The 18,908-nt window shown below is 53.3% G+C and overlaps 1 protein-coding gene across 2 annotated transcripts; it reads right to left on the minus strand.

Annotated features, from left to right (window-relative positions):
• Positions 1-1,394: 1,394 nt before the first annotated feature.
• LOC144942781 (tyrosine-protein phosphatase non-receptor type 11-like) lies at positions 1,395-18,005 on the minus strand. Of its 2 annotated transcripts, XM_078869706.1 has the most exons (15): positions 17,781-18,004; positions 15,464-15,586; positions 11,969-12,187; positions 11,071-11,263; positions 9,937-10,053; positions 9,454-9,567; positions 8,648-8,744; positions 8,200-8,279; positions 6,968-7,126; positions 6,387-6,518; positions 5,289-5,443; positions 4,932-4,999; positions 4,462-4,613; positions 4,146-4,243; positions 1,395-4,001 (listed from the first exon to the last, which is right to left on the minus strand). In XM_078869706.1, exons 1-15 carry the CDS (start codon positions 17,792-17,794, stop codon positions 3,962-3,964), a joined length of 1,761 nt encoding a protein of 586 aa, XP_078725832.1. In that variant the 5' UTR covers positions 17,795-18,004; the 3' UTR covers positions 1,395-3,961. The 2 variants fall into 2 exon arrangements, with proteins under 2 accessions (XP_078725832.1, XP_078725833.1); XM_078869707.1 differs by lacking the exons at positions 1,395-4,001; positions 4,146-4,243; positions 4,462-4,613; positions 4,932-4,999 and having other exon boundaries at positions 5,285-5,443; positions 17,781-18,005.
• Between the last annotated feature and the right edge of the window lie 903 nt (positions 18,006-18,908).

Genomic DNA, 18,908 nt, shown 5'->3' on the forward strand with positions numbered 1-18,908 from the left:
TCACTGTCCATAAACTCAGCACTGCCCATAGACTCAGCACTGCCCATAGACTCAACACTGCCCATAGACTCAACACTGCCCATTGACTCAACACTGCCCATAGACTCGGCACTGCCCATAGACTCAACACAGCCCATAGACTCAGCACTGCCCAGACTCAACACTGCCCATAGACTCAACACTGCCCATAGACTCAGCACTGCCCATAGACTCAACACTGCCCATAGACTCAACACTGCCCATAGACTCAACACTGCCCATAGACTCAGCATTGCCCATAGACCCGGCACTGCCCATAGACTCAACACAGCCCATAGACTCAGCACTGCCCATAGACTCAACACTGCCCATAGACTCAACACTGCCCATAGACTCAGCACTGCCCATTGTCTCAGCACTGCCCATAGACTCAGCACTGCCCATAGACTCAACACTGCCCATAGACTCAACACTGCACCATAGACTCAGCACTGTCCATAGACTCAACACTGCCCATAGACTCAACACTGCACCATAGACTCAGCACTGTCCATAGACTCAACACTGCCCATAGACTCAACCCTGCCCATAGACTCAGCGCTGTCCATAGACTCAACACTGCCCATAGACTCAACACTCCCCATAGACTCAGCATTGCCAAGAGACTCATCACTGCCCATAGACTCATCACTGTCCATAAACTCAGCACTGTCCATAGACTCAGCACTGCACCATAGACTCAGCACTGTCCATATACTCAGCACTGCCCATAGACTCAGCACTGCCCATAGACTAAACATTGTCCCTGTACATTAACCTCATTCCATTCTTCTCTTAAAGCCTCACCTCTTCTTCATCGCACATTATATTCCCTCCCCTCGCCCCTCCACACCTTTCGTCCCTCCCCCACCCTTTGGTGACCCCTAAGCCCCCTCTATCGCTGTCATTCCTTCCTCGGTCCTTGAGTAAAGGCGCTCAATAAATGTAGATTAGATAGAAGTTTTGTGATCATTTAGAGCTGTTTTAGTGATACGACTCTTCCGTGAAAATGTGGCGTTGGGAAAGTGCATTCATGCGATGATTCGTTGTGTTAAGTGGTTTAATGCAAATCAATGCATTGCAATTCATTTTTTTGCATTGATATAAGAATTCAATGGTATTGAGTGAGTTTATTATGAACCATTAGTACAGTAATGAAACGACGCAACACAATGTCTAAGTCGGCGGAGGGATTCGTGGAGACGAACGAGGCCACGGCGCGGCGGTTTTAAAACTTTATTAATTTATAAAATACATGTCTGGGAGTTGCATTTCGCTTTGCTTAGGCACGGGATGTAGCGCAGACCCCCTTCTCGTCTCCCGTCGCGTCGCAACCCCCCCTGCCCAGTCCCACCCCCCCCACCCAATCCCTTAACTGATGCCCAACAAATAACTTCACAGCCTGTGGGCAGCACTTCTAAACCGTTTTAGTTTTTTTTGCAATACAGCTTTCCAATGCGCGTTCGGGTAACTTGACGGTTGCGTTGTCGTTCGGCGCGGCGATGTCCGACGTTTAGCTCCACGTACCGAGAGGAGGAGGAGCAGCTTCGGGAACTTGGAACGAAGCAGCTCCCCCCGGGGCACGCGGTTGCGAAACGTCGGACGTCGAGCTCTCGAAACGACGACACGAGCGGCAACAACCCGAGCCACAGCACATCCGCGACGATAAAAAAAAATCCTTCGCGGTTTATATATTTTTTGCAATTTAATATCCGCTTCGAAAAACTAACGTCGGTTACTCGTGTGTCGTGTGCGCACGTGACAATTCTGTACCATAGCTTCACGCAAGAGAGAGAGACGCTGCTGCCAAAGGTCGCCCCGGAGGTTGCGAGCACCTGGCGGGCGCAGGGGCTGCTGCAAGTCGAACACAGGTGAGACTTGCCCAGGCGTGGCGGCTCCCCTCTGGCTACTCCATTCCCCCCCCCCAAAGCCTGTGTCGTCAGTGTTGGTTGATTGGTTGGTAGCCACATTGTTCGTATGTATGTTGAAGTTCTTTCGCACCGTACATAGCCAGCCGTGCTAATCGGAGGTGCCCGCAAGGAGAAGGAACTTAAGACACATTGGCCCTGACTGTAAGTGTGGTGTGTGTGTGTGTGGGGAGTAGTGGCACAGTGGATAGTGCACTCCGGTATGAGCCTGGCAGGCCCGAGTTTGAATTCCACTCATGGCCAAGACCTGTAATGATTATCTGAGCTGGTTCTGGGCATCCCCTATGTCGACTTGGCCTCATGCTGGCCACCCACCCCCTCTTGTGCTGTGCCAGTCTTCATAGGTGTTCGCTAACAGCGCTTGCCTCAACAGTCTGTTAAAAGGTTATACGGGGGGGGGGGGGTCTGTGTGTGTGAATGACAGTACTGTACTGTGTGTGTAACTCGGTTTTATGTGTATAATAGCCTGCGAGTGCATACTCGTGTGCTGCTGCCTATGATACTAACACTAAGCTTGGGCATTGGGCTATTTTTCAAGCTACTCACCTTCGGGTGTGAAATGTCCTCTGGCCCATATACTATTTAACATCTATTTTGACCATGTAGATGGCTGGGTCATGTACTTCACGTTGCCAAAGTAGCTTTTGTTTGGACCAGATCGGAGGTAAATGGGCATGGTACGTGCTTGACGAGGTGGACTGGTGGTACGTACGGGAGAATGTGGCACTTGTTGGACTTGCCAATGGCTGACACCAGCAGTGTTAAGATGGCCTCTGCTTTGAAGGCTATTGGGAAGCTAGGCAGTGGAGCGACGCTCACAACGAGCAGAGCTGCTAAAATTTAGCAGTTGGCACTATGGGGGGCGCACAGGTGGTGCATCTGTCATCTCAGTCAACCCATGGCACCTGGGGTCTGTCCTGAGACCTTCCAGCAGCTGAGCCTTCTCCACTTCTTGTGACCTCAAAGTGCACTCAGCCTGGCACAAGTGCTGTGGTGATGTCGCCGCCACTTAGTGGCGAATGGCAGCTGTTTTGTATTCGTGCGAGTACATGTGTGTGTGTGTGTCACGCCAATCCTGAGGTGGCTGGCTCTCTTTAAACCGTGTGGTTCCCGCCCGGACATGGCTGGCTCTCTTTAAAGCGTGTGTGGCTCCTGCGCTTTCTCTGCTGTGGCGGGTGCGAGAAGGCCTCCTCCTCCTCATGCGTGCACGCTCTCTACCATCACAGCTTGAACGATGCGAATGTGGGGCTCTGCACGACGCAGGGTCTCGACACAAAGAGCGTAAAATACAAAATAACACAAACGTCCGTTTAAAACGCCCGCGAAGGAATTCTAATACTTGCGGCTCCCCCTCACCAGAGCCCAGTGGTTGCGAGATGTCCTTATCACGTTTTAACGAGGCACGATTTCAACTGCCGAGAACCGCTTACGTACAACATATACGAGTTGAACATCATTGATTGCGACGGAGCATGATTGGATTACGGTGTCGTGAGCGTTGAATGTTATTCAAATTGGCGAATCGCTGCATCGTTACATGCCGAGCTGCAGCCAATTTTACGGGCCTGGGGAGCATTTCCTCGCTCGCCCACTCACCATCTCACACCCATTTACCTACTCGCCTACACACTTGTGCCCCAACATCATTTTGTCACCCATCTATCCACTCGTTCATTGACCCAACAGCCCTACTTGCTCACCCACGTAGAAATGCAAAAACCCAAACAACAGCGAACAGGAGGTGGCTGCAGCTGATTTGCACCACCGCTAGGTTTGTGTACAGGTGAGGTGTGTTTGTGTGTGCGCGTGTGTGTGTGGTTCACCACTTTATCTTCTCGTCCAGTCGCCGGGAACTTCACGCGCTCTCCTCTGCGTGGATTCTATTGTCAACGGACCATGTTTCTCTGACCTTTAAACACTAAGTCTGCCGCTACCCGAGACGTGGTGGGAGCTCGCCGTCCCGACTCGACTTTTGGGCGTCGGGACCAGACTCCACCCCAGGATCCATCGTGGTGTCAACAGTCTGAGGGCCTTCGGAACAAGCCTTCCTGACACCTGCAGCAACACCCGGAGAGGCACAGGCAAGCGCATACACGACTGTGTTACCTCATTGCGCGTCACCACCCCCTCATCGCGAGTCACCTCCCCATCATGCATCACGTCACCGTTGCGTGTTACCCTGTAGCCTCCGCCACTCACTCGGTGTAGGTGTGCACGGGCGTGTGGGGCAGCGGGCTGAGCGGGTCGGCCGTCGTGTACTTGATGTTCGTGTACTCACGCCCCTTGATTTTACTCCACTGCGAAGCGGCACACGCAGACACACAAACACGCAGACACAACACGGTCAGCGGTCCGTTATTTAACCACCCACAACGCATGGCTTTGCTCGATAGGGAGAAACTTCGCAACCTTCGGTTGGTCGTAGCCAGAGATGCTCAGTAACAGCGGTCGTGTGGTGGTGATAGGCAGGTGCAGGTGGTGTGACGGTAGTGGTGCTGGTGGCTACTGCCCCCACCTGCTCCTCCAGCATGCGCTTCTGCAGCGTTTCGATGTAGTGTTGCACGGCGCGGTACACAAACTTGTACTGCGCCTCCGTCTGCACCATGCCCGAGCGCTGACTCCGCACCATCTGGATCGTCTTGGGGATGTCGATCTCGCAGTCGAGGCCTCCAGGGCACACACAAAGACAAAGATCCCCCGTGTAGCCTTAAACAGGCTGTTGGAGCAAGTGTTGTAAGCGAGTAGCGCCTACGAATGCCGGCATGGTACATGCGGGGGGGTGGGGGGGGGCAGTACCACGCACGGCCCCCCCCCTTGATGAGCTGACCCAGGGGAGGCCCAGGATCGGTTCAGATATGCGCCACCAATATTGGTTATGAGCGGAATTCGAACTCGGGTCGCCGGGTTCACCGTGCAGCGAGCCAACTGCTACACTACCGCTCCCCACGCACAGACCGCATGACCGTGGAAGGCATGTGATGCTACCTTTTTGCCTGATGATGCCCAGGAGGATGTCGATGACGATGACGGTTCCTGTTCGCCCAATGCCGGTGCTGCGGGGGGAGACAGAACCAGCAGCCCCCGCGTCACTCGCCCGCTCCACGCTGCCATCACCACAATCGGCTCCCCCAGCAGTAGCGGTTCAACCGCCGCGGACACAGAGGCACGTCTCCCACGATTATTGTTAAGTTTTTTGTGCAGTGTTTTTCCCCAATATCCTGACTGTGCCATCGCAATGCAGGGCGACCTTTCGTTCAACAGCCCACCCCACCTCTCCACTCGTTCTCCCCACGATTCCCCCTTTGCACCTCTCCCCTCCCCGCACGTCTCCCCCGCTGCTACCTGCAGTGCACGACGACGGGCCCGGCGAGGGGCAGCCCCTCCTGCCGCTTGTTGACCTCCTCGAGGAAGCCGAGCACCCCCCCGGGCTCCCCCGGCACGCCGTGGTCCGGCCACGCCAGGTACTGGTACTGCCACACGCGGCGCACGTCCTCTGGCTGTGCCCATTCACGGTAGGGGGGGGGGTGGTGGGCACGTGGATGACGGTTAGAGTTACATCATCCCTAAGAGGTCGAGTCCCATTAGCCGACCGACTTTCAAAGCAAACCCATTAATTCTTTAAGCGGTTTTGAAAGACTGTAAGCGGTCAAAGGAAAGCAATCAAGTGGAAACGGGGGCAGGACACGTCACGAGAACTGCTGACGAGAGATGAAATTAAATCCGGAGTGGAGTTTGGAAGCCACGGACTGGACATGAGCAACTGGGGGAGAATCAAGTTTCAAGTTGATTTTGGTCAACCAGCTGAGAACACAAGAGACCAGGATAGCCTCATTTGCTAGAGTGCCCGGGGCATTAGTCTGCCCCGGGCAGGGGGTAATAATGTTTGCTGCTTTGCGCGTAATCCCAGTTGAGTAGTTGGCAGTGTAATTTCCTTATTCAGCAAATTCGGAAGCCGAAGCCAACACTCGACAGCCTGCTCTTGCCAAACGACATCAGGGGATCTTTAACGTCCATCATGGAGCGCAGCAGACGGCGTAGACTATTATTACACCTACAATAATAGTCAGGGCGGACGTTGGATTTGAAACACAAACAACCAGCTGCGAAACACTTTGGCTGGGCCATGTGACACACACCCCCCCCACCCCCCCAAGTAAAATAGCTTTTGTCCAGCAGTGAAAGGTTACAGACTGACAATAACACCACCGTTTCTCTGTTCCCTCCCCAGAAACCATGGATGGATTCATTGCACAGGGTTTGCCAAAATGAAAAAATTTCGGGAGTCTATCTTATCACTTAAATCAGAGCTGCTGCTGGCGGGCACACCGACAGTGGGAAGTCTCGGCCGTGATGGCACAGCGAGCTCTAAACGAACGCCTGCTGATGTGCGGAGGAAAGCGACAACAACAAGCGTTGCGCGTAGCGGGCAGGAGACCTTACCGCGTCGGCGCGATACAGGTCCAGCTCCCGCACCACGTAGTCGTAGGCCTGGATCTCGTCCACAGAGCGCACGCACAGGCCCCCAAACTCCTGCGCGCCGCCCTTGTCTGGCCAGTAGTGCGCACACTTGTTCTGCAGTGGCGGGGGAGGGGGGATGACAAGGGTTTGGGTTAACGGTCGATGCAGGCGATTGCGGCATCACTTCAGGAGCATCCATTCGGGATTCTCGGTGTTAATAGAGAATGGCCCCTGAAGTGGATAATCTTAGAGCTACCTTCCGATATCCCTTCCAGTGACCTCTACTCAAAACACTGTAGGAGGTAGCGCTTTCCCAATCTGTTGTATGACTGTCAAAAGTGATATTTAAATTCTCTGAGCTGGAATTTGGCCATATTAAGCACAGCACCAAATTGAACACGATCTTCTTTTTGTGTGCAGGTTCTGATTGAGAACCCATACAAAACCTCTGAAACCTGGACTCCAACCCAGGACTCTGGGCTGCCGGGCCACCTCCAAGGCTCGTGAAAACTTCTAGAGCAGCGAGGGGGTGGGCGGCGGTAAGGGTGGGGGGGGTGCCTCACCTTGCCTCTCTCCATCTCCTTGGTCACCATGACGACGATGCGGGAGTCCTCCTGCAGGACCATGCTCCACAGGTCAGCCACGGTGCTCTGCAGGCAGCCCTGCGTGGCGATGTAACGGCGCGGGGCGGTGCTCGGCCCGCGACCGTCAGAAATGTCCGCCTGGGGCAGACGGCAGCGGCGAAGAGAGCGATTTGAACAATTGCCTTCTTGAGCGAACATCGTGGGAAATGTAATTAGAAGGCCATGATTGCCAACGTCGTCTTTGAGAAAAGACGACGCATGAAGTACCGTATGTACGTATGTTGAACTTGTTTCGCACCGTTTGTTTAGCCGATCGCGCTATTCGGAGGCGTGGGGGAAGGACAAACTATACAAAAATGCTAAAGAAATTCGTTTTCAATCTAGATTTAAAAGTGCATAGCTCCAATGGCTTCCTAATTTCGGGGGAAGACAAGTTAAAAGTGCAAAGCTCCAGTGGTGCTATGCACACGTGTATCTGGGTGATGTTTTAATTTTGCCTTTCACTAAGGAGGCCTGCACAAATGTAAATGTACGCAGCGATGATTTGTTAATGCTCTCGTCCGTTTCTCTGAAGGCCCGGTTCACATTGCCATTAACCCTGTTGTAGCAAGCACCCCTCCCCTGACGTATGGGCCAACTTTCTACCGGGGGTCCCCGTAAGGGTGTCGTTTAATAACGAGGTAACACCTTCATCGCCTCTTGTTGTTGCCTTCCAAAGCAAAATGTATTGTCACAATAAAGGCTCCCACTGTAATATCGCCTCCCGCTGCATTACAGAGGACGTCCAGAATAAACACCTCCTTAGAGACCCAAACATTGCACCTCCTCCTTGCTTTGGCATTCCTCCTCAAAAGATATTGGTGTCACCATCAACCGCATCAGAACATGAACAGGCTGATGCGCACAGCTCCTTCATGATTGTAAAATTCAAGGCAAGCCACGGTACTACGGTACTACGGTACTGCGATTGTGGCCTTGCTATGGCCCATTTAATAAGACCACTTGTCCTGCACTCCAACAGAGGAATCGCTAAACGACGCCAATTCTCTCCTGATCCCCCTCTCGCCGTGGCCAGCGGACCTTGACATTGCCAACGATCTCCTGAGCATAGTGCTGCCATACGCAAGAACAGAATATCGCCCGATTGTAAAGACCACCGCCCGTCAGATCAACGCGTTCACTATTGGGGTCGGAGGTCATGAGGGACTCACCACAATGAAGTTGGCGTTGATGTAGTCGGAGCCCGGCACGGAGAGGTCCACCTCCCGCAGGATCACCCGCGTGTGGTCAACTGCGCACGCACACAAGACAAAGACAAATGTCTCCCATAGCCTTAACAGACTGTTGGGGCAAGTGCTGTTAGCAGGCACCAATAAAGGCTAGCATGGCACACACGAAGGTGCTGTGGCTAGAACCACGCCCGGCCGCAATTGTCTCCCCACTCCAGGTACTTATTTTAGGCTGAGGCGACCTACGGAAATCCCAGGACCGGTTCAGATAATTACCATTGGTGTTGGCCGTGAGCGGGAATCGAACTCGGGTTCCCGGGGTTCGTAGCGAAGCACGCTAACTGCTACACTCCTGCTCCCCTATACACTCGCACACGCGTGTACACTCGCACACTCTCGCACACACTCGCACACACTGATGTGCACTCACAGGGCAGGATGTTGCGGTAGCGGTTCTTGGCCTTGTTCTCTGGGCGCTGTCCCTCCTTGCGGCTGTACAACAGCTTGCACTCCTGCTGCTGCAGCGTCTGGAGGTCACCATCACATGGGGGTTACTTGATACAGTACCACAGATATTGCTGCGCTGTTGCAGCAGACCACAACACCCCCGATTTATTATGCGTAGCTCAAACCTGCTTAGTTTCCGGGATGTGAGAAGATTGGGGTGCACTCCTGGAGATTCGGTGAAAGGCAACCGATTTCATTATATTTTTACAGATTAAATGATTGCGCGTGCTTGTGCACATAATGGGAAGTGTGTAGTGTAGCGGTTAGCGCGCTGCACTACGAACCCGGCGACCCGAGGTCGATTCCCGCTCACGACCACCCGCACCTCCAATTAGCAAGGTTGGTGACGTACAGTGCGAAATAAGTTCAACATACAACACGAGTGACGATTATCTGGATATCCCCTAGGTCGACTCGGCCTAGGGGATGTGTAAAACATTGGTACTGTGAGACAAAGGTCCCCTGGGCTTGGTGCTGGCCACCCACCCCTTTGTGTACCGTGCCATCCCTAATAGGTACTGCTTGCTAACAGCACTTGCCCCAGCAGTCTGTTAAGGTGACGCGTGGGGATCATTGCGCGCGCACAAGCTGCTTCGCCAGGACATCGTTGGATCAACCTGGAACGGCCAGATCTAGACAGAACCTCCTCCACATCCGGCATGGAGTGACAGGCAGGGTCTTAGGTGTACACGCTTGTGGGCCGGCAAGGATGGCGCTAGCGGCACTCACCTCGAACTCCTCCCAGAAGCCCTGCTTCTGCTTGTCGGCGTCGGCGGGCGTCTTGCTGAGCTCGCGCACGCGGTGGTCAATGCTGGCCGCGTTGATGCGCGTCGCGTACAGCGGCTGTGCGGGGAAGCGCCGCCACACGCACACGTGGGCACACAACGTACCCAAGCACACGCACATACCCACGCACAATGCCGTCATCGCAAGCGTGACCCAGTAATCTCAAAAGCTATTGAAACTAATTGTGTAAGTAACCCATTACTACCAATTACAGGTTCGATTCATCGGATAAGGAAATTTGCTCAAAATCTGCATTGGCAAATTCACTAGAACCTGACCAATTGACTACAAACATAGCAATCGATACAGTTTAGACGAGTGAGAAATTAGATAGATTGTGACAGCTGTAGACACGATTCTTGAAATGCGAGCTCGCGAGAGACAGCGAGAGACAGGTCACCCGGCCGGGGTGGACGATCTTCCGACCTGCTTGAGGTGGATGACGGTGCCAGACGTCTCCACCACGGGGTTCTTGCGGAAGTGCTCCACGAGGTCGGCGAGCGACTCAAACTTCTCCTCCACCCCGACGTCGTATTTTCCCTCCTGGTGGACGTCACAAGGGTCACGGGCAGCCCCCACCTCCGGTCAACCGCTCGACTAACAGCACAACCCCTCTCACCACACACTGCGCCGCTCCCTCGCCACGTTGCCTCTCCCCGCACGCTCCCCCCTATCCCTGTACGCTCCCCCCTATCCCCGCACGCTCCCACCCTCCGCCCACCTGTCACCCAGCCGGCACGCCTTGCCATCGGTAACACATGGGGGGACCCGCCATGGGCAATGCCTCCCGTTTTTACATCGGGTATGCGGTTGCCGCGCCGCGGTGTGAGGGGTGGCAGCACGCCGCAATTGGATTCCCAAGTATGCCGATTCCACCTCCCCGCACGGCAGTTTAAGCAATGGGCACGTTGCTTAAAAGTTTCATGGAGGATGTCTCACTGCCGTCTGCGAGTACCAGAGCAACAGATATTGCACAAATGCCACGTAGCGTGCAACACATGCGTATTGGGACCAGACAAAGAGAGATGGGGGGGGGATTGCAAGCCGTTCATCGCCCATCATTGCGATCGATCTATGGAGTACAAATGTGGACAGGGCCACGGTGCCGAGACGACGCCAAAGCCAGTAATCCTATGGAGGAGCCATCGGTGGCGAACGCCCGTGACCCAACGCTTTGGTACGCAAGGGTTGGTGGATCACGCTTGCTGATTTGTGCGAGGCTTCCCTGGATTTAAGAAACATTTTCAAACGATGCCTTCGCTCTTACGTGCGTCCCACCTTGGGACTCCCAAATTATTTAAAAACGTAACTCGATCAAAAAGTTAACTCGTCTTAGTTGGTCTCTCACTATCATGATCACAGTATTACGCTTGTTTACCCAAGAAAACCTCACCGAGTCTCAGGACTCTTTAAGCCACTTCGATGAGCTATCATTTGTTGCCAGGTCGCTACTGAAAAAGAGGCTATATAGCTCAGTGGGCCTTACCTGCTAAAACAAATACATTTGGTGGTGCGCGTGTGTAACTGCATGCGCCGTGCGCGTGCACGCTCGTGACTCACCAGGCAGCGGATCATCATGTGCGTCACCTTGGGCTTCACCTCGTTGTTCTCCACGCGCTCCTCGCCCGTGCGCACCGACAGCACGAAGTCGCCCGGCTTGCTCTGGCTCTCGCGCACCAGGAAGCTGCCGCCCTTGCCCTTCTCGGCGAGCAGCCGCTCAGCGTCCTTGCCCGAGATGTGGCCGTGGAACCACCTGCCGACCGCGGCACGCACAAGCGGCACGACATGCCCGAACGCTCATAACTCGGTACACGGCGAACCATGTGCCATGTTTGTCCCAGCGGCGTTTATCTCACCTGCCGAGATTAATTAACGGACACTGACCAACATTAAAGAAACCACGGTGGCACAGATGCTTTTGCTGGGGGATTCATTTCCCACTTAATTATTTCCGTGACGCTGTTTCGACTGGATTAGTTGACACTTGATTAGTACTGTATAGTAGTAGCCACAGCCAAAGCGAGAGGTTTACTGATGTGTCGCGTGCATGAAATATTTTCCAGGTTACTGATCTGAAAAGACCTGGCTCAAGGCCCTGATTGAAGCCCCCCAGGCAATTGGCTTCTACTCATTCCTGAAATGTACCCACGAATATAGGGTCTGCTGGCTTCCTTGTTCCTTCACTCATTCCTATCCCGGGGCCATGTCAACATCCACTCCACATTCCTTCGCATCCTGGCTCACCACTTGGGAACCCACGTCTCATCACGCCCCAGTGCCGACATCTTAATAATAATCATCATTGGATTCATATAAAATCACTCCGTGTGGCGTCAGGCGACCTGGCGATGGACCGTAAGGATCTCTAGGCCCTGCTGGGCATGCGATATTGATATTTGCGATATTTTGTGCAAACTCTTCTTAAAAATTACACTAAATTACGACCAAATAAACCGACCTCTTGACACCGTGACCCCCGCAGCGCTCGTTGGCCAGGTCGGAGCAGTTGAGGGGGTAGCGCAGCTCGATGACGTCGCCGTCGCGCTCCCGCAGCTGGCCCTGGTTCTCCGTGTAGAACTGCACGAGCTCAGCGAGCGTCGCGAACTTCTCGCCCCCGTACAGGTCGTAGTAGTCGCCCGTGTTCTGGATCTTGATGTGCCGCACCTCGTCCCTCTGCCTGCGCACGCCACGTGGTCACAGGGAACGTCAACGCGCCACGCCGGTGGGGGCGGCGGACGACGGTTTTACCGCCGGGGAAAACCGGTGAAGTGCTGGTCAGGATGAATCACCAACTTGGTGACAGAATCGATAAGTTGGCAACGCTGTGTCCCGCTCCTCGGCTCCCTCCTGCATCCCAACACTGCCCCAACCCACTCCATACCTCCTAACATCATTACACTATAAAACACATTGACTTAAAGCTTTCGTGACTGCAGGAATTCATATTCTTGGGTCTTTCGGTAAAGTTACGTAGATAGGTAAAACCCAAGAATACTATAAAATACAATTTTTGTTCCTGGGTAATAAGTGTTATTTCATAATTGCTTTCAATGAGAAAACGGGCGAATTTTTGTCTTTTCGTTCACATAAAGTCAGAAAAAAAAAACATTAATCAAAATTAACATGTATTTATACTAAAGTCATATAAAAATGACTACAAAAGATTTAGAAGTGAGTAGTTTTTCGAGATTTACGATTTTACTGTAAATCACGTTCACAAATCAGCCCCCAAATGTAGTTTCCCATCATGTTCTCGTTATACTGTCCTTGGTAGCGGCGTTCAAAGTCCACTATATCCTGGTGAAAGCGCTCGCCTTGCTCCTCCGAGTACGCTCCCATGTTCTTGAAATTATCAAGATGAGCATCAAGGATATGGACTTTGAGGGACATCCTACAGACCATTCTTTCGTAGTTCTTCACCAGTCTCAACCAGCTCCACATAGTTTTCGACCTTGTGATTGCCCAGGAAGCCACGAACCACTGCGACAAAGCTGTCCCAAGCCGCTTTCTCCTTACTAGTGAGCTTCTTGGGGAATTCATTGCACTCCAGGATCTTCTTTATCTGTGGTCCGACAAAGACACCGGTTTTGACCTTTGCCTCAGACAGCTTAGGGAAGAAGTCTTGAAGATACTTTAAGGCTGCCGACTCCTTATCTACAGCTCGGACAAATTATTTCATAAGGCCTAATTTGATGTGCAGTGGTGGCATCAGCGCCTTCCGGAGGTCCACCAGTGGCTCCTACTTGACGTTGTTACTCCCCACAGAGAACTCGGTCCACTGTGGCTAGTCCCGCCTGTGGTAGTGTGCCTTGGTGTCCCTGCTGTCCCAAAGGCAAAGATAGGGAAACTTAGTAAAACTGCCTTGGAGACCAATCAGGAAAATCATTTGAAGTTTCCAATGACCTCCCAGCTGTACTCATCATACTTCAAGGCGTTCAGCAAGGTCTCGATGCTGTTGTAATCCTCTTTGAGGTGCACCGAATGAGCCAGGGGAAGAGACGGGCACTTGTGACCATTATGGAGCAGCATGGCTTTGAGGCTCCTGGATGAGCTGTCAATGTAGAGGCGCCACTCATTCTGGTTACAGGTGATTCCGATTTCCTCAAACAGACTGGTCACATTGTGGCAGAAGCAGAGCCCATCTTGACGGGTGAAGAAGCTGCAAAAAGGTTGGCGACACTTCCTCTGATCTGCGACTTGCACACTTTCATCCAACAAGTTCCACTGCTTGAGCCTAGACATCAAAAGCTCGGCATTGGACTTGGTGAGACCAAGATCTCTGAGCAAGTCGTTGAGGTCTTTTTGGTTGGGGTAGTATGGGTTTCTCTCCTCAGCTCCACCTCTGAAATTGTCTTCTGGATCGACAACATCTTCCTCGTTCTCTGACTTGCTGCTCTCTTCTAAAGCCGGCTGCTCCCTCTCCAGAGGAGTGGGTATGGGGAGCTCATGGCAGTGTGGCACCGAGGCGATGGATGAAGGAAGGTCCGGATACGTGATAGCTGGTGCATTCTTGCCAGTCTGAAGTTTGGAAGGGTCCACCATGCAGAAGTAGCAGTTGCTTGAGTGGTCAGTGGGTTACCGCCAAATTCTTGGGATAGAGAACTTCATGGCTCTCTTTTCCCCTCTGTACCATCCTACAAAACTACATTTACTTCACCCTTGACTAATGTGTAAGAGATTCTCGCAACATTTTTCATATATGATATATTTTTTCAATAACATTTAAAATTGTAAAATATTTTTTAATTAGAAACTTTGACTTTTACATTTTTTTACTCATTTTTTTACATAAAATTCCGAGCAACAATTGTCCATCTTACCTGCCACAGTTTTTTTGCATTGCTCGCAGGTGAAATGAGGTGCCCAGGGTTTGTCTTGATCCCCGACAGGCATGCCGAAATATGCCTTGTAGGCCTCACACATCTTAGCAGATGCTTCCAGAGTACTTTTTCGCTCTTGTCTTGATAAATTGGCCGCAGACATAGCAAAATGCATCTGCCGGATGCTTGCATCCTCTTGATTCCATCTCAGAAAAATGCAGATATATATCTACTTTTGCAGCTGGAACTAAACTGATCTGGTGGGCTTAAGGCCCCTGTATTTATACTACTATTTATATTACTAGAATGTTCTAGAAGTTACTCCAAGTTTACCCAGCACTGAATCTATCTGGAATGTTCTGGAAAATAGGTAAATTTCTAAATAGCACTGTCCTGGTCACAAAAGCAAAGTTTGTGGGGAATAATAGCCATTTTCTGTACTTTTGATGCATAAGCAATTCGGAAATAACACTTAACTATCCAGGAACAAAACAAAAAAATTGTGACAGTGTTATCAGCCATGATCAATCCACTGAGTTACAGGCCTACGATGCAACAATCCACCGAGCAACGGCTTTGCTCACTGTAGCCAATCATCCAGCCAAGAGGATCCGGCCTTGACGCTGGCCTTCAACAGCTCCTGGCCTTGGTCTCACCTTGGCCTTGTGGCCTTCGGCCTTGACCTGGGTTTTGGACTTGTAGGTTCTGTGGCCTTGAATCCAAGACTGGTCTCAACATCATCATCACTTCATATATAGACTGCATCTCCCATGCAGTACATCTCGAGACAACTAGCAGGTCACCCCCCAGTGGCAGCTGTGAGGCCCAAGGTGAAACCAGCACCTGCCCAAAAGTGGGCATTAGTCTGCCAATAGGTAGAGAAATTTGACAAATTCGGACCGTGATGACGGCACGTGGCCTGCTCTTTCAATATCATCAAAGGATGTGTACCTTTGATCAATAAAGCAACAGTATTAACTGGGGCTGCCGCTAGACTTGAACCGCGAACCCCTCATGCAACGAACAACAAAACGTGCTCCTGCTTGGAACGTGTCACTGTTCCCGAACTGAGGTCACGTCTCTACGTCCACACAGCGGGTGGACGGGACGCAAAGGTCAGTTGAGCCTCTCACCGCACGGACAAGGTGAAGTCGCCCGGGTTGCTGGAGCTGGGCCGCACCAGGAAGGAGCCGCACACTCCCCGCGTCATCAGCAGCTGCTCGGCCTGCAGCCCCGTGATGTGCGGGTGGAACCATCTGTAAGGGCGGGCGGTGGCGCAGGTGAGGGTACAGGTGTGGGTAAGGGAGTGGTGAGATTATACTGGTAGGAACGAAGTGGACCAGACCACCAATAGATTATATCGTCCGTCCGTGTATCAACATCGCCCCATACTGCAAACACTTGGCAGGACCCTACAAAAACCTTTTGACTCAGTGGGGCTTTCCTGGCTTAACAAGTGTAATAATACATTATGTTTATATTCTTTGGTTATTCGTTCCTACCAGCCCACCCCGCAGGGTCCTGTTATAATCAAAAGGTAAGGGTGAGGATACAGCTAAGCAGACATGGTAAGCCTGGATGTGAGACCACCGGGGTTTTGCCAGGTGTTGTAGGTGTGGGGCTGCGAGGTGTGGCCAGGAGATGCGAATGATGAGCGGTCACCCCCCACCCCCTCGTCGACACCGATGGAATTCGTGGCCAAACGCGCGGATTGTAGCAGGAGGCATCTGTGTAGGGATTGAGTGTTACCTCCTTTGTACACGTGGATTTTTCTCTGGGTACTCCCATACTCCCACACTTAAAAACAATTGTTAATGGAGTTGGCCTTCTCACTCGTCTGTGGTTTCCGGCGCCGTGGATCGTTCTCTCTCTGAACGTAAACTGCACGTGTTACAAATAATAGATTACGAGAATAGCACCATAACCACCACCACCACTTCGGTCTCCATCATAGTGACCTCTATTGGCCAGTCGCAGCCCTGAAATCAGGTCAAGGTCAGAATGTGATGCGAGATCTGGTGAAATCAGGTGAGAGTGGAAAGATGTGAGATCAGTTCGTTCAAGGGCATGTCGGATGAGGTGAGGTCAGCTGACCCTCTAAGCTGCGGCCAACCTGCATTGCGAAGATTTCGCCTCAAGCGTACTCCACTTTTGTCACTGAAAATGACTCACCCGCACTGACCAGCGTGGTGAAGTATGGTCAAACAATCTCCACGACCGACACGGAGCGGGATCGACCTTCATCCAGCGGTGGCATGCGTTACCGTGCAACTGAAAGGGAAATAACCCCCTAATCCACGTGACGGTCCCTTTATTAAATAACACTGTAACACGATTTTTGTTCCTGGGTATTAAAGTGTTATTTTCTAATTGCTTATGCCTCAAAAGTATAGAAAATGGATATTATTCCCCACGAACTTTTATTTTGTGACCAGGACTTTATGTGAAGGAATTACAAAAATGCACACGTTTTCTCATTGAAATAGGTAACATTTATAAATATCACTGTCCTGGTCACAAAAGCAAAGTTTGTGGGCAATAATAGGCATTTTCTGTACTTTTCTGGCATAAGCCATTAGGAAATAACACTACCCAGGGACAAAAAAATGTTTTAGTTAGTGTAATAAATTATGTTAAACAAACGTGTATCCCTTGTGTTCATCCAATGCTTGAGGGGGGGGGTGGTATATAACCATACTTCACCACGCCGGTCAGCCGCGAGTTTAACAAAGGTGATGGGGAGGAAGGGGACCATACACGTGGGAGCATACAGTACAACAATTGACTGTTCCGACAGTGCCCTCTGCTGAACAGGTAGCCCCCCCTAACATCCCAACAAACAGCTGCTCCCTATGACGAGATCGGACCAGAATCTGGCGAATTCCGATCTGGGTTTACCTAGGGCACAAGCCCCCTGGGTTTGGGCCCCTTGTATGGCCCCGAGGGATAAAGGGGATTAAGGGGGACCCGTGGGTAGAGGGATGAGTGGGGGGACCTGGACCCCAGGGATAGATGGGATAGCAGAGGAGGTCGACGAGGGATAAGAGGGGGGCCCAAGATTCAAATCACCGAGGGGGTTCGGCATTGGACCCATCGAGTCGTGAGAGATCAGCCAAGGGACCGGTTGTCGCAGGGATGTCGGCCCCATCGGGCTAAAGGGATGAAAGGGAAGAGGCAACCCCCGTGGTGGGTCCCGTTGGGTGCAGGGATCGGAGGCCCTGGCGACGATCGAGAGAGATGAAGACGGAGTAGGGCGGAGGGTACGGGATTGAGAGATTGGGAGATTAGACACGAGGGGGGCCAGGATGAGAGGGATAGAGATAAGGGCCCCCCCCCCCCGCCCGCGTTGGAGGGTTGGATGGATGAGGAGGAGCCCCCCCTCGTGTTGTAGGGCCGAGGGGAGGGAGGCTCCGGGACGAGGAGGCCCCGTAGCGGGCCACTGCAGCTCACCTTTGGGAGGTCATTGCTGGACTCGCTGAGGGCCCAGACCGAGGGCGGCCCGGGGCAGGGGAGGCCGCGGGGCCCCGAGGGGGGGGAGGGGTAGGGGGCAGGGCTAGGGGGGCCAGGGGAGGCCACGGGGCAGGGCCCGGGGCCCGTGGTCCGGCACTGCGGGTCGGGGCCCGGGGACGCGCGGAGCCTGCGATGGGACTCGGCGCTTCCGGAGGCGGAGCCGGCTCCGTGCTGCCCCCTAGCGGCACGGGGAGGGGCGTGGGAGGGGTGGGGTGGGGGGGAGGGGTGGTGGTGAAGGGCATGGGAGGGGTGGGAGGAGGGGGCATTGGTGAGGGGCATGGGAGGGGTGGTGGTGGTGGGTGGAGGGGGGGCATTGGTGAGGGGCATGGGAGGGGTGGGGGGCATTGGTGAGGGGCATGGGAGGAGTGGTGGGAGGGGGGCATTGGCGAGGGGCATGGGAGGGGTGGTGGTGGGGGGAGGGGGGCATTGGTGAGGGGCATGGGAGGGGTGGTGGTGGGGGGAGGGGGGCATTGGTGAGGAGCATGGGAGGGGTGGTGGTGGGGGGAGGTGTGTGGTGGTGGTGGGGGAGGGGGTGGTGGTGGGGGGAAGGGGGCATTGGTGAGGGGCATGGGTGGGGTGGGGCATTGGTGAGGGGCATGGGAGGGGTGGTGGTGGGGGGAGGGGGGCATTGGTGAGGGGCATGGGCCATGGGACATGTTACTGGTCACGGGGCATGGCGCGCATGGGTAGGTCACTGATGGGCATGAATGTGGCATGGCGCATAGGCGGGGCACGGAGTATATTCAATACATCAACAGGCTACAGGGCATGCACGGGGCATGGCCTGTTGCCAGGATATGGAGTATCGACAGGGCACGGATTGCCCATGGGGAATGGACATGGTCGAGAAAAGGGGCACGGGGCATGGTGGTTAGCACACGGACAGGGGGCGTAGGACATGCATGAGGCACAGTCAGTACACGTGGTCTGGGGGCATGGGGAATGGTCGGTACCAGGGGGCATGAGGCGCGGGGCAGGTTGGATGGTGGATATGGTCAGAGCGTGGGGATGACGGCAGTGGGCATGGTCAGGACCAGGCGGCATCGTGTTTGAACCACCGTAAGCGTG

This window comes from Lampetra fluviatilis, chromosome 28 (genome assembly GCF_964198595.1).
Source record: "Lampetra fluviatilis chromosome 28, kcLamFluv1.1, whole genome shotgun sequence".
Classification (NCBI taxonomy): Eukaryota; Metazoa; Chordata; class Hyperoartia; order Petromyzontiformes; family Petromyzontidae; genus Lampetra; species Lampetra fluviatilis.

Coding starts and splice junctions, on each gene's coding strand:
- LOC144942781 (XM_078869706.1), bottom strand. Junction 7,127..8,199: donor TCAACGCCAACTTCATTGTG/GTGAGTCCCTCA, acceptor CGTCTGCCCCAG/GCGGACATTTCTGACGGTCG. Junction 4,614..4,931: donor GGGCATCATCAGGCAAAAAG/GTAGCATCACAT, acceptor TGTGCCCTGGAG/GCCTCGACTGCGAGATCGAC.